The sequence below is a fragment of the Coturnix japonica genome, chromosome 4, assembly GCF_054131305.1.
Source record: "Coturnix japonica strain WE chromosome 4, WE-NBRP24, whole genome shotgun sequence".
Classification (NCBI taxonomy): Eukaryota; Metazoa; Chordata; class Aves; order Galliformes; family Phasianidae; genus Coturnix; species Coturnix japonica.
The window spans coordinates 81,854,374-81,869,231 of record NC_140666.1 but is presented as its reverse complement, the minus strand read 5'-3'; the positions used below and the strand labels follow the sequence as shown (position 1 = coordinate 81,869,231).

Below are 14,858 nucleotides of genomic sequence, written 5' to 3'. Positions count from 1 at the left end.
AGGATGCTGCCGTCACTTCCCGAGGCGGAGACGGCGGCGAGAGAAGGTAAACGGAGCGTCCGTGCACCCCTGTAATTTGCTGTCAGTAGGCTGGACTTGTGCGAGGGCTTTGAGAGTTGCGGGAGATGCTATTAGTTGGATAAAGGGTTTGGTTGGGTGGTCGCAGCCAGAGAGTTGTGGTCAGTGGTTCTATGTGTAGGTGGAGGTCAATGACAAGCAGCGCCCCCCGAAGGTCCATCTTTAACATCTTCAAAAATGACGTAGATGACGGAATTGAACGTACCCTCAGCAAGTTTGCTGATGGCACCAGCAAACCGTGTGCCTTAGTACAACATCTGAATGTTTCTTGAACACCTCCAGGGACAGCAACTCAACCACCTACCTAGGCAGCCCATTCCTGCACCTGATGACCTCTTAGGAGGTGGTGATACTCTGGTACAGGCTGTCCTGAGAAGCTGTGGATGCTCCATCCCTGGAGGTGCTCATGGACAGGTTGGATGGGGTCCTGGGCAGCCTGATCTGGTGGCCAGTAGCTTTGCCATGGCACTGGGATTGCAATTGGATGATGTTTTGGTCCCTTCCAACCTGAACCAGTGTATAATTTGTGATAAGGTCCAACTTATCCTGACTGCAATACCTCAGTATAGAAATGCCTTTCTGACCTCTTTTGTTTGAGAAAGCACATCTCAGCACACTTTGGTGTTAAAAAGTACCACCTTCTGCAATCATTATTTCACGCTTCAAACAAAATAATAGTAATAATAATAATAATAATAATAATAATAATAATAATAATAATAATATCACCTGCACTGAATTTTGGCAGTTGAAATAGAGATTTTACAACTGAAACCCCAAAGAGGGTTTATGTATGTAAGCAGAATGCCAAATTAGTTTCTACACATTTCAGTAGGCCTAGCTGAGGCCCTTGGCCAGCCCTGGGTCCAGGTGTCCTCCGAATGGCTTTGGGAGTTGCTGCTTCTAGCCAGGCCAGAAAAATGAACCTAAGCACTGTTTCCCCCCATGCTGACCCACTTGGTTATTTGCTTTGTGCTTTCACAGTGTCATTATCAACAGTAAGTTGTCCACTCCTTCTTTCCTTCATCCCAGTTCCAAGCACTCCAAGTAATGGACTGAGCTTTTTGCTAATTATATCAAACATCCATTACAGCAATAATTTCAGAGTGCTTTCTGTTCACCTAACTATTGCAACTGCTTTACACTAGACCTAGTTTAGTGCCTTTGATCTTACCATCAGTTTCAGTCTCTCTATGAAAACTTTTATAGAAGCTCATATTGTTCACTTCAGTATTTACAGTTCTGTGTAAGTCAACAAAATTACAAGAAAATAAGTTGAGATCTGCCCCTGAAATGTGGTAAGAGTGTACTGGAGAAAGCTTTCTTTCCCCAATCTTCTTCCTCTACAGAGGAAAGTGCAACAGCACGCTTTCATAGGCAAAGTGGCACACTAAATATTGTAAGAAGGACTGGATGGTGTTGGTTGAGTGCAGAGAGCTGCATGACAATGAAGGCCCTCCTTTTTTCTATGTGGATTCCTTTATGTACAGAATGCTAAAGCTGTACCTTCAGGATATAAATGTATCTTCATGCCTGATAACACTTATCCTTCTTTAGTCTTAATAACTCTTCTGGAGAATTATTTCAGCAGAATATATTAGTACACAAATGCAATTTATCTGTAGATCTCTGCAGAAATTCACAAATCAAAGTATGAATTGTTACCTGCAGTAACAGTATTCTGCCCTGACTGGCTTTTGAACACTAGTGAGAGCTTGTTTCGTGCCGTTGGTGTTCTTAACATTATTAGCCAGTTATTTATTAACATATTCAGCCAGAGGAAGATAAGGGTAGAGTTCCTGTCAGGTCTCTGAAGTCTTCTGACTTGTGTTAATATGTGAACAGCAGTTCATCACTTAAGTTCAATAGCAAATCTTAATACATAACCAGTAATTGTTTAAATGTTAACCAGTACAGTGGAGATATTTTTGGCATTTCCTGTATTTGATCACAGTTTTGTTGTTCATGTTTGTGTGCTTTTCTATTTTATTTTGCCTTTCAGGTAGAAGTGAGGTGGCTTAGTGACATCATTGACATTATGTTATTTGAAACATCCTATTATCTTCCTTGGATTGCCCATTTCTTGATACAGAATATTACCAGTGCTGTTCCTTCTTTATATTGTGCTTACTTTAAAATATTTAGATCACATTTTAATAACAAAGGCTATGTAATTCATTTACATTTGATCAAAGGTATTTTTTTCTTAGTATATAGCAAGCCAACTGGATTAGAAAAATGGACAGCCAAGCTTTTAGTTGGCCTCAAGTTGTGCCAGGGTAAGTTTAGGTTGGACATCAGGAAACACTTCTTTACAGAAAGGGTAGTTAAGTACTGGAATATGCTCCCCAGGGAGGTGGTTGAGTCACTGTCCCTGGATGTGTTTAAGAGGGTTGTTAGAGTAAGGGTACTATGGTTAGGTTGGGCTGTGGTTGGACTTGATGATCTTTGAGGTCATTTCCAATCTGAGTAATTCTATGATTCTGTGATTCTGTACCGCTTTACTCACACATTACAATAAGTCTGTGGGTTTAATTAACAACCCTTCTTATTACTTAATGAGCAGTACTTCAGTTCATAATGTAAATTTTCTTTGTTGCAGAACTGTTTGACTAACAATGGCACCCATGCTGAATGTGAAAGAAGCCACTGGCAACCAAAGTTCTTGGAATACTTTGCTACCAGATTTCCCTAAGGGGCCTCTCTCCAAATATAGACAGAAAGCTTCCTTCAACTGGAAAGAGATGGCAGTGTTTCTCGATGGTGAAGATATCATCCAGCTTAAGGTAAGATAGCAAGACAGTAAGTGTTTTTAATTTTGGACTTATAGAAACACATATATGGTTTTCAAACACAGAGTATTTAATAGTCTTTAGATATGGAGCAAGAAGAAATTATTTCTGCCCATCTGTTTTTCAGAACAGAGTTGAATTTTTAAGCAAACTGTGTTGCTGTCTAATAAGGCACTACCAGATGCAGCATTACAGGACTTTATTGTCCTTTTTAAACTGAGAGGAATCTGTATGTATTGTATTTCTTTATGAGAGGCATTGAGTCATATATCTTCTGATTTTACAATTTACTTAAACTCATCTGAGTACATGCCACTACTGAACATGTTATTTCTGTCATTCTTTGACCTGTGTTTGCAATAATGCTTGTGTGGTGTATGTTGGATAGTTTAGCTTGCCTAACTGAATGACAGCTATCCCTAATAAAAAAAAAGATTAATTGCAACACAAAAGATGATGTGGGAATGCATGACTTGAAAGATGTAGGAGGAGACAGAATGAACATTTTGATGGTGATTTAGCATTTTGTGGATTTAAGCTAATCTTGTACATTCATCATAATTATTAGAAATCTTGTAGGAGAACCAAAAGCGTTGTTCTGCATCTAACTGGTACATATTTTAACTGGAAGGCATTTTAGCAAATTTGCTGTAAATAAAGGGTACCTACAAGAAAACTGGAGAGGTTCTTTTTACAAAGGCATGTAGTAATAGAACAAGGGGTATTGTTTTGAAATTGAGAGTAAATTAAATACTAAGAAGAAATTATTTATGTAGGTGGTAAGGCACTGGAACACATTGCCTAGAGAAGGTGTGGATGGCACATCCCTTGGCCCATCAAGAAAGCCTGGCTGGCTTTCTTCTAAACCAAATAATTCTGTGATTTTATGACTCTATCTAAGAAAAATAAGATCAAAATTAAAACTTTGAAGGTTGTACATCCTCATATAAAATGGGTACATATTATGATTCTGTTTAAGGGAGTACATTTCTGCTTTCATTTGGGGGCAGAACAGTTGTGGTAGCCTGGTGCCTTTACCATTATGATATATTAATAACTAAATGCTACCTCTGGAAGATTTTGTCTTCAATCTAAGTACAAGTGCTGCCCGCCAGCAGCTTCATAGCGAAATAATGAAGCAGCTATAAAAAGAATGTAACTTTTACCAAACCAATCTCTTACATTTAGAGTGAATCAGTCCCACACTTATTATGCAATGACAAAGGAGCTTCTGTAAAGTTGAGTTTCATGAACTGTATCCATAATGATAGACAATTTTAACAATCTTTTAATTCTGTGAGCTTTTTGCTCTATAAACTTATATCAAACCGTTATAGTTTAAGGCCTGGTATTATCCTACATTAACTTGTTTTGTTAATTCCTTTGTATTAACATTCTCAAATCATTGTTTTTCCTTCCTCAAGAACAGAATCTTCTCTGCTCTAGAAAGTGATCCTTTATTTGCACATCATCCTGGAGAAGAATTGAGCCGTGAGAAGTATCAAGAGCTGACGTTCCTGCGCTGTAAAAGGCTCTTTGAGTATGATTTTGTTACTCAGCAAGAGATCATAGAGAACCCATTGATGATATTAAATATGGTTATCTGTATAGGAATGTATGACTGGTCTCCATGTCTCCAATTTTGCTTACACTGTGGTGTAAGTAAAGCTGTAAAAATATTTTTGAAGTTTCTTATAACACTCTTGTTCTGTTGGTTTTCTGCCCGTTTTGTTACAACAACATATCTTTCTAGCCCCTTGTTTTCAATAACCAAATTCAGTTTAGTTCAAATTTAGTTGTTTAGAAGACTCAGAGGTCTGTGGGATAACTTTAGTTTAGTAGATGTTTTTGTCAGCTAGCTGGAATCCTGTCTGGTGAGTGCAACAGCATAGGCACAGCTACTATTTTGACTTCTTCAGTTCCACCTTCTTTTGTCCCTTCTTGCTCCTCAATGGCAGTAGCAGCAAAAAGAACTAGGTTTTATGGGCCCTGTTTGGTGTTTGTGTCTCTACTACAACTCTATATACAGTTGTCTGAAACTTCCTTGCCTCAGCCCCTGGTGTGTTGATTCAGGGCAGAATACAGAAGTAACAGAAATCTGTGTAAAGACGATCGCCAACATCAGTGGGTTCTGTTCATCACTTTGCCCCTAGATTAGTCTCTTAGAAAGAATACTTCACATGGCTGATCAAATAATAGTAGCTGAGTTATTAATACTCATTGCTGGGCAGTAGAGGTCCGGGATTTAGAGTTTTACTATATGAACATCCATCTAGTAAATTGAACATATCTCTTGTTCTCGTTTGGTTGTGAATCAGATACCTTCAGTTCCCAGCAAACTAGAATATTCTTACAGTTTTATATTCTTCAAGAAGATATCCACAAGCACAAGTGGAAAATGAGCTCAACAAGGCTTATTTAAGAGTTTGCAATGAATGCTTGATCAGATTCAAACAGTGAAAATTTGCTACTTTACCTGATCTCTTTAATGAACGTCATTACTACAAATTCTTATGTATATACATTTGTGTTTTCCATCACGAGGTCACTGATGCATTTTCTGTTTTTGCAGGTATTTGGAGGTACAATTTTGAGTGCTTCAAAAAGGTTTGCAGACTTCTTGGAGAAAATTTATAACATGGAGGTAAATTTCTTTTGATAGCTTTTTAGAACTGGGTATTTTCATAACCATGGCGCTCAAATACATTTTTGTAGTGTTTTTGATCTACATAGCTATGTACCTACCAATAAATAACAAAGTAAAGGAAGACTGAAGAGCACACATTCAAGCAGTCAGTCCTGACTATCTCACTAGCAATTCTTACACCATTTCCTGAATCTGTTTTAGTCTATTCAAGTTAACGTGCAGACAAACTTTGTTGACTTCTCCCAAAAGACAATATAGATGACACTATATCAGTTTTGCTCCTTCCCCCCACAGTCTTTTAACAGTATTGTAGCAAGTTTTATACTTAGACATTCCCACATCTGCATCACGCACTGTGCAGCACATATCCTTGGTGAGATGCTAGAAATATTCAATAGCAGTGCTATAAGCCGGAAAATATTAATGTCTTCACACTATATAAACACCACACAGAGTCCAAAGGAGAACTAGAACCAAGTGCACTGTGCAGTAAGTAAGTGCATCCACTCTGATACAGAAAGAGCCAATCCTAAGCAGTTTTTCCTGGTCAGCATTTACTGTCTGGCTTGATCCATAGGCTTATCATATACTGATATGATAGAAATGTAACCCCTGCTAATAATTTAGACTCCTTGCCTTTATAAAAGTAAACAGCTTCATTCCACTTCTCCTTTGACTTTGGAAGTGAGAACTGTTTGTATTGAGAGCAAACTCACCCGTTTTCACTGCACAGTCCTTCTCTCAGCTGAGGCCTGAAAACTGACCATCTCTGCCTGCCTAAGTAAGTCAGCCAGCAAAGGAAAAAAATCTTTTCCCTTACTGCAGGCATCATAGGTACTCCCAGCCTTAGGATTATATCCAATTGGCTTCTTTGCAATACAAGCTAGTATCTAACAGCTGAATATTCAGTAATTTACAAATGTTATAGTTTAAATTGCCCTAATTAATTAGTCTTGAATTATGCCTTATATCTCTTTAGATTTTTGGATGTTTTGCTCTTACCGAACTCAGCCATGGAACTAATACCAAAGGCATACGGACCACTGCCACATTTGATCATAACACTCAGGTTAGTTGATGTACAGTAGTAGTGCTCAGTGCTGTTTATCTGAGGTTGTTTGTTTGTTTGTTTGTTTTACATTCAGAAAACACAGTACTTGGAATCTAAAACATCAGAATGTTAAAGCTATGTCTACATTTCAGGATACATATATTGTACAGAATAGATGCTCTTCATGGTCCCCTAGTTGTCCAAGCTAGGAAATTGGAAACCATCTTTCACACTGTTAGGCAGGCTTCCTCTCCAGAGAAAACTGCACAAGAGGGAGATGGTCCCTGTGCAGATTCGAGCATCGTGTGGACTCAGCTGAATTTAATCAAGACCCAGGGAATGCTTCAGAGTCCATCACTTTGCTTTACTATGTTAACTACCTAAGTGAGAAGTTTAGAGGCTGAAATTTAAGCCTTACAATCAAGCCACGAACTACTTCTGCTCTAAATTCTTCTTAGCCACATGTATTCTGTCCTAAGTTGAGCAGTGTAAGAGAGATCTCAGCTACTCAGGCAGAGTACAGAATGAAAACTTGGTAGTTAATACATGGTTACAAAACATTATCTTTGTCACAAGGAAGCACTCAATAGATTTTATCATTTTGATCATTTTTCTCCTTTTTATTTTGTGGCTGCAGGAATTTGTCATTAATTCTCCTGACTTTGAAGCTGCAAAGTTCTGGGTTGGTAATATGGGGAAACATGCCACACATGCAGTTGTGTATGCCCAACTCTACACTCCTGATGGACAGTGCCAAGGATTACATTCCTTCATTGTACAGGTAGGATAGAAACATGGTTAATCTTTTGTCTTTTTGTGGGGGTAAGAGACCTCAAAGATTTTCTGTTAGTGCTGTTTCTTATGTCTGACTATCATGTACTTTTAAGTAATGCCTTCAACATTTATTGCAAATGTAATGAGTGTTCTGTTTTTAAATGCTCACTGTGTTTTTGTGGTGGTTGTACAGCCGATTTTATGTCAATTTTATGCAGCTGGAAAATACAGAATAGTTAAGATTTAAAATAATCTGTGCTATGCGGAGTCCTGAAACTCTTGGCTTAAAGTGGAAAGTTAAAAAGTTGAAGAAAGTAAAACCGACTGAACAGAATTTACTACAAAATCAGACAGTATCTCAAAGTTGAATATTATACAGAAGTTTTCTTTGTTCCTTCTGTATTTTTTATGTCTAATTGAGGTTTCAGTGCTTGTTCAATCCACGCTAAAGTTTATTTAACACAGTAGTTTAATTGACCTAAGTAACTTTTATTACATGATCTGTATCCCGAATGAAAGAGTATATAACTATGATTTAAATCTACGACTGTGTGCTTGGAAAAACAAAGACCTTCATTTAATGCTAGTAACAAAATACAAGTTGGGCATATTTTCACTCTTTGAAAAGTTTAGTCAATGACTAATATTTCCATTGGGGAATGGAAATAATATTTTCTTCCACTTCTATGCTATGCAGATTCGTGATACAAAAACTCTCCTACCAATGCCAGGAGTGATGGTTGGTGATGTAGGAAAGAAAATTGGGCAGAATGGGTTGGATAACGGGTAAGTCAATCCATTTAAAAGAGGAAGCATTCTACAGTGTATCAAGTGTAGTGGTGCAAGTACCCTGTGTCAGTTCTGTCTGTACTTCTGAGATTGTGAAAGAGCTAGTGGCTTTAATTTGTTCTTACTTAAATTACATATGTATATATGTGTGTGTGTGTGTGTGTGTTCACACACATCAATTTTGAAGAACTTTTTAGAACTTTTTGGAATCTAAAGTGCTGATAACAATGCGGGTGCCCCCAGGTAGTCTTACAATCACAGGCTCTTCAACAATAATCCTGAAATAAATCCGTGAAGTTACAAACTAAAGTATGTCAGCCTCTAAGTTCATCCAGGTGTAAGCTCTCAGTTATCTTGCATGTTGATCTCCAGCCCACAGCAAGGATAATAGAAATTCACAGGCAAGGTTTATTGTTAATAAAGATATTAGTCTGACCCAGTAGGGCTGAATCTTAGACCCAGGTCAGAGACTCATTAGCTGTCTTGTTTAAAGCACAGGGTTCCTGGTCTAATCCTGTTCATTACCGAAAAGAAGGAGAAGGTTGATTACTTTTTCTGTATTTTTTTGTGTATGGCTGACATAAAGAAGTTCCATGTCTTTGACTGTCTTTCCAGAAGGATGTTGGTGTTATGTAGGTTTTGTTGCCTGTACCAGCACTCTCCTGCTGTCCCAAGCACCTATAATGTCAAAAATTGAATCAAAGTTTATATGTATCCAGATAATTCTCATCAGTGCTCTGTTACATGAAGATACAGATGAATGGGAAAATAAAACATGCAGAAAAGGAAGTCTTAGAGGAAAAATGTGAGAAGATGCCTGTAAAAGAGGTTCTAGTGTTTTTGGTGGGATTCTTTTGCCTGTGTCTGTGTTACAAACTTGTAGCCACCAGATGGCACAGCAGCGTGGGCCCGAGCATCCCAAAAGTAGTTCAGTTTGACATTTCAGTAGAAATAGTCAAATTCTGCTACTCATTCTTAATTTGCAGTATTGTTTTAAACACAACATAAGGAAAGGAGAAAAAGGAAATTTTTGCATGTATTTTGTATGCTCATGTTTATCTAATAAGGCAGGTTAAATTAGATCCCATTATGCTATGATTTAAAGTGTTACTTTCAATCTCTACTGCATGTTTGCCAGTTTTTTTAAGTATATGTTGTCTGAAGTCTGTCTCAATTACTATAGATACTTCAGTGTTATGCTCAGGATAAACGGTCAGAGTTTCATTCAGAGAACAGGAAATTTAAAAAGATACCAGAATTTGTTCCTGTACTTGGAGAAGTTTATGCTACTGTTTTTCAGTATGGGTACACAGTATCCCAAACATGCGTAGGCTGCATAGGACATGGGGAAGAAATTCCCCGTGCTCAGAATTAATTTTATGGTTTTAGAAAATTAATCTCTTGGGTCGTTTGGCTGAAGGGTGATTGACAAGCTAATGCAGAGCATAATGTTTTCTGGAGAAAGAATTTAAGAAGTAATGTGGGAGATTTCAGGGTGCAGACCCAACTGACTAGTCTGCTCCTTCAGAATCTGACTTTCTAAGTAATTCTCAGCATCATTGCTAGAATGTCCCAAAATCATGTATTTTCCAAATCAATGTAACTTCAGCTATCTAATTAGAAGGACAAAATCACTTTAAGGCATTTTAAAATCTGCTCCTTTCTATCATTCAAAAAATGTTCTGTAATATATTTATGCATGACCAAAGGCAGAAGTACAGTTTTTTTCTCATGGCAAATTTAGTCTCTTCCTGTGTTCTGTTACCAAAAAATAAATCAGGCTGCCAGCAGAGGATGCAAGTGCTTCAGTCTTTATTTGCATAATACAAAGATGTCCAGCACTTTTTGAAATGCACTGATCACTGAGGTCTCAAAATGGAAATATCTGGGGCAGAAAAAAAGTCACTAAGAGCTCCTGAGTGTTTGTGCGTCAGGGGCTTTTCCTTAACATGTGTGGCAGGTATGAGAGAGACATAAGCATTGGTAAGTGCTGATATGTGTTTGTGTTTCTCCTCTTTGGTTTTGGGGCTTTTGTCTACTCTGGTTCACTAACACTGCCAATATTATCCATTACTTCAGTGCACATCAGTAAGTGATTGGCAGCAAATCAATGGTGAAACAATTTCATGTCCAGTTTTATCTGCTGCTTTCCCCATTCAGAAAGAGAAAACAACCAAGTGAGTATGAGGAAAGAGTCTGAAAATTAGTTCTGTGTTTCTGAAGTAGTACTGAATGTGCCAGTCCATGTAAAACAAGTTCTGAGCTCATTCAGCTGTATCTGCTGCTAGCACGCATACAGTTTGTTGAGTGTACAAAAGCTAAAAGCTATGGTGAGTGAAGAACAAGTCAGATTAAGCTATCAAAGGTACAGCAAACTACTGCCAAGGAGAAAGCTATTTATTTGAATTGATTTCTTTGTAGGGGAAAAAAGGGATCTTTCTGGATGAAGAAGGATTGTTAGCATTGTGCAATTATAATGATGGACTTCAGAACACTGAACATTTTTCACTAGAAGTTAAACATTTCATATACAGTTAGCACGCGATTTCTGTGCGCATACAGCCTGCAAAATCATTCAGTTGTGTTTTCTAACAATCTCTGAAGCCAGATTCAGTGTTCTGGATACTGGAAAACAAACACAGCACCCAAGAGGAAATGGGTAAATGGGATTTGTTGGTCAGAAGAATCGCTATTGGAAAGAGATTGTATTCTGGGCTTTCCTTCAGTTCCTTGCATGCTAGAGAGGACATGCATCGTTCATTCTCAAGTCCTTTATATTATGTCTTCTAAATGGTTAATTAATTTCTTTATTGTGTGCTCAGTAGTATTTCAGTTTCAGTAATTCATAAAGATTCTGCTACTGCTGTTTTAAGCATAGTCCAAACAAAAGCATGCTCCTTTAAAGAGCTTTTGTCTCTCAGTATTTATGCTGTTAAATCTTACTTAGATTTCCTAATGGTTGCAGTTATTTTACTATGAAAGTAGGAGCTGTAAATTTTACAGCCTAAATAGTCTCTCAGAGCCTCATTTTACAATCCAAAGCAGAAGTTGGTGAAGATAAGTTGTACACTATGCTCCCTTGGGCTTTTGTTTCTACTCCCACACTGCCTTTTCCTTTGTGCTGGAACAAGCATTTGTGTAGCTGTGTAGTGGACACAGCTAGGGAACTGGAACTGTCTGAAAACTAATCTGACAAAAATACGGTCTGTTTTCATACAGATCATTTGTCAGGTCTGGTTCACTGCAAGGCCACAGAAGAGGCTGTTCCTGTACAGGAAAAGGGACAATACAGGGATGTAAATAAGAAAGCAAGCATAGAGATCAGTCCTGCTTCTCAAGCAAATAACGGTCGTCTGTATTTTTTATTGCCCTCCAGCTTCTGGCCAGAGTCACAATCAATTGTATAAAGAGCAATAATAATGAAGCAGCTATGAAATAAAAATAATTGTTAAAAATGCCATAAGTTATCCGAATTCGTTATCATCAATCCTTGTGAGCGGTGCCACTTTCAAAGTTAAACCAAATATTTTGTGAGACATATCTTGTATATTTGAACTTTAAGTCAAAACAGTGACTTTGCATTGTTGATGTTCCCCTGCTTTGCCCTTTCCACCTAGTTTCTACAGTCAAACTGAAATTGGATGCATACAGTACTGTGCACATTGCTAAGATGTTGCAATGCTGAAGAAAACTGCCTTATCCTCTCATTTTTGTCACTTTCCAGTACCTCAAAACTGCACAGCTGCAGCCAGTACATCAAGATAGCTATCTCAGTAACAGGCACTGGCAGTACTACAGGGAAAGGGGAGATTCGGTTTTGGTCATGCACTTGTTTTATCACCATCAGAGCTAGGGCTTCACATCTGCAGTGAATTTCAGACAGTCCTTTTTGTTGTTTTTTTTTTCTCAGCAGAGCTGTGTCAGCTCTAGACTTTTGCAGGAGTCTACACACTCAGAACTCCTTGCCAGACTGGCACTTAAACTCACTCACTTTATGGTGAATGGGTCTTAGTGTCTCCATGAAGTCTATTAAGATAGGATTAGGAGGCCTATGTTGTTTTAATACTACTATTGGGCATTTCTGTTGCAGACCTTCATTCTTAGATTACTCTCCGGTTTATAAAAGCAGGAGCTTAAATTCTGCCTTGCAGATTTCCCCAGCTTGTCTGTAATTTTTCTCAGCTCTAACCTTTCTGTGAGCTTCAGTATGGAATATGCAGTGTTTTCTTTCTCTTCTACAAACCTTTTAAGAATTATTCTTCCCAAGGTTTACTGTGTCCCCAAAACAGCCACTGATTTGTAGTCTTCCATTCATCTGCTTTCTTTTTGTGCCTAGAAGGATGGAAGAAACTGTCAGTGTACCAGCTCTAACATAGTCAATAACACAAGCTGGCAGGAAACGTGTTTGTATGGGTTTGAAATTCACCAAAGCATATTTGAGTTATTTGTACCATAGGTAACAGCTTATTAACTTAGTACTGGCAAAAGGAGCTCATGGCTTTTCCAGCTGCTCTTTTCTTTTTTTTTATCAGCATTACTGCACACCAGATGAATTACTATTGCATGATTTAAAGTCAGGAAGATTAACTTTGCTTGAAATGTTCCCTAAACTACTGGCCAGAGAACCCAAACAAAAATGCTACTATTGGAATTGTTTTTAACTCTGCTCTTCTAATCTAGGTGGAAATGTACGTAATACAGTTGTTTGACTCATGTATTAGATTTTGTAAAATTCCACGTTTCTTTAAAGCTCTGTGGAACATATTTGAAGTGACAGCTATCTGTCTTTCCTGCAGAGAGCTCTTAATCTCGTAAACACTAATTGCTATGTAGAAGAGGCCCCAAGCAGGGCAGCTTTCAAACCTATGGTCTTGTCATCACCACGTGAAATGTAGCCATTTTCCAAACCTATCGGTACTTGATATCCCCATGACTGTATATACAGGTCCATGATTGTAAGATATTTCTACTTTTCCTTGATTATTTAAGGAGATTTTCCCCCGAATGTGTTGACAGATGTGTTCTGTGTCTATTCACTATGCTTCCTAGGCTAATAACCTTTAGAAATGTAATAGTTGACTTCATTAAAGATTACTATTTATTTTTAATATGTTCCGAGATCAAGTTCAAGTTGGCCGGGACGTCAAACGTTTTCAAATTGCAAAGTTGTTGGAGAAGGAGCATAACAGCAGTTGGCAGTCAAGTCACAAGGTTGCCTAGCTCCCAGGTCCTATAAGGTTCTGCTTTGATTGTCAACACTCGTACTTATAGACAATGTATCATATTTCTTCGCTTGTGAGAATTTTCTATGGGATTTTTAATTGTTAATCTGCCTCACTCCTACACTTCTCAACGTTTTTGCCATTGTACATGCCTCTGATTTAATAGCAGCTTACAGAAAAAAAGGAAATAATAATGTCTAATGGCCATTATCAAAGAAAAAAAAGTCTAAACTTTCAAAAAATTGTCTTAGTGTATGAGCTAATTTTCACATTCAGAAAGTAGGTTGTTAATATCTAATAATTGGAAATTTAGAATTATGGTTCACTAGCTATGAAAAAAAAAAGTGATTATAAGAAGAGTATGGCTTTTTAAATCAAAATGATTCTAGGTAACATTTAATAAGCTGCAGAAGTAGCTGCCTTATACATATGTCTGACTGTAAGTATTTTCCAGTAGTTACTGTCTGCCTTACTGTTTCAATACATTTGTAGCTTCTTATCTAATGCTTAGTTTGTAAGGTCTTAGGAGCAAGCTCCTACTTGTTCTGTGAATGTACAACTAGCAAAACACTGAACTCGGAACCTAAACATTGCCATGAACATTCACTTGTAATTAATGTAATGAGTAATAATAAAAATAACCCCTCTAGTTCTAACATGCGTGCTATTGCTTAAAAAATAACAGTCGCTATACATTTTTATGTGTGATGGGTTTCATTTGTTGTATAGAGAGTGGAGGAAGTGAACTGAACCAAAAGATCTTTTTTGAATGAGATATTTCACTTTCAGTGATAAGAAAAATATTAACAAAGATGGATGTGACGTTTTTTGTTAATGCCAAAATGTGGTTCTATTATGAAGCAGTGTTGTCTCACTGAAACAAGCACTTAACAAAGCACTTCTTAGTCCAGTTAGGATAGCCTGCTTTTCTCTGTGCCTAAGTCTGAAAATACTCTGTATCTCTAAGGCTGAATAAATTCAGTATGCAGATATGTTTCCTTGGAAACAACTTGTAATTTTAAAGCATGTGCAGCAATGCAGCTCGTATGTGATTTGTTAATGTGAAAGACCTGGATCTCGTGGGCCTTATTAAGTAGATCAGCCTGTATTGGCAAGCAAAAGGAATTTGCTTTGATTACAAATACAGCTTTTCAAGTGCTATTAGATGCTGAGATATTAGTGAGTGGAGCAGATATTACTGCTATTGAGCCAAGTTGTTTTGTCCATTTGGGTGAGACAGTTCATATGCTTTCTTCCTGAAGAATACAAAAACTTGGGACATTCTGCCAATTCAAATAGCAGATGCTAGAGTGTCACAATTTAGAAAAGATAATGTCACTCATTCCTTCTTAAGATGGCACATTCCACAGAACAGGAATCCTAGTTAAAGGTTAAGCAAAGAAGGGGTCTCCTTTCAGTTCCTTCTTATTGTGCTAAATCAGCTGTGTCCTCATTTGTATTACAAGTAATGTGAAAGATCTTCACAGATCTGTATTTTAGAACCA

The 14,858-nt window shown here is 37.6% G+C and overlaps 1 protein-coding gene across 12 annotated transcripts in view; it reads left to right on the top strand.

Moving 5' to 3' along the window:
• Positions 1 to 14: 14 nt before the first annotated feature.
• ACOX3 (acyl-CoA oxidase 3, pristanoyl) overlaps positions 15 to 14,858 on the top strand; it is a 50,956-nt gene continuing 36,112 nt past the window's right edge. For 7 of the 12 annotated variants that reach the window (XM_085547440.1, XM_085547443.1, XM_015862690.3 and 4 more), the window contains exons 1-7: positions 15 to 46; positions 2,681 to 2,864; positions 4,295 to 4,528; positions 5,443 to 5,514; positions 6,497 to 6,586; positions 7,206 to 7,349; positions 8,040 to 8,128. In XM_085547440.1, coding sequence (XP_085403566.1) covers positions 2,697 to 2,864; positions 4,295 to 4,528; positions 5,443 to 5,514; positions 6,497 to 6,586; positions 7,206 to 7,349; positions 8,040 to 8,128 — 797 coding nt within the window. In that variant the 5' untranslated portion in view covers positions 15 to 46; positions 2,681 to 2,696. The remainder of the gene's footprint in view (positions 47 to 2,680; positions 2,865 to 4,294; positions 4,529 to 5,442; positions 5,515 to 6,496; positions 6,587 to 7,205; positions 7,350 to 8,039; positions 8,129 to 14,858) is intronic. The other 5 variants (XM_085547445.1, XM_015862691.3, XM_085547446.1 and 2 more) reach the window with 3 other exon arrangements.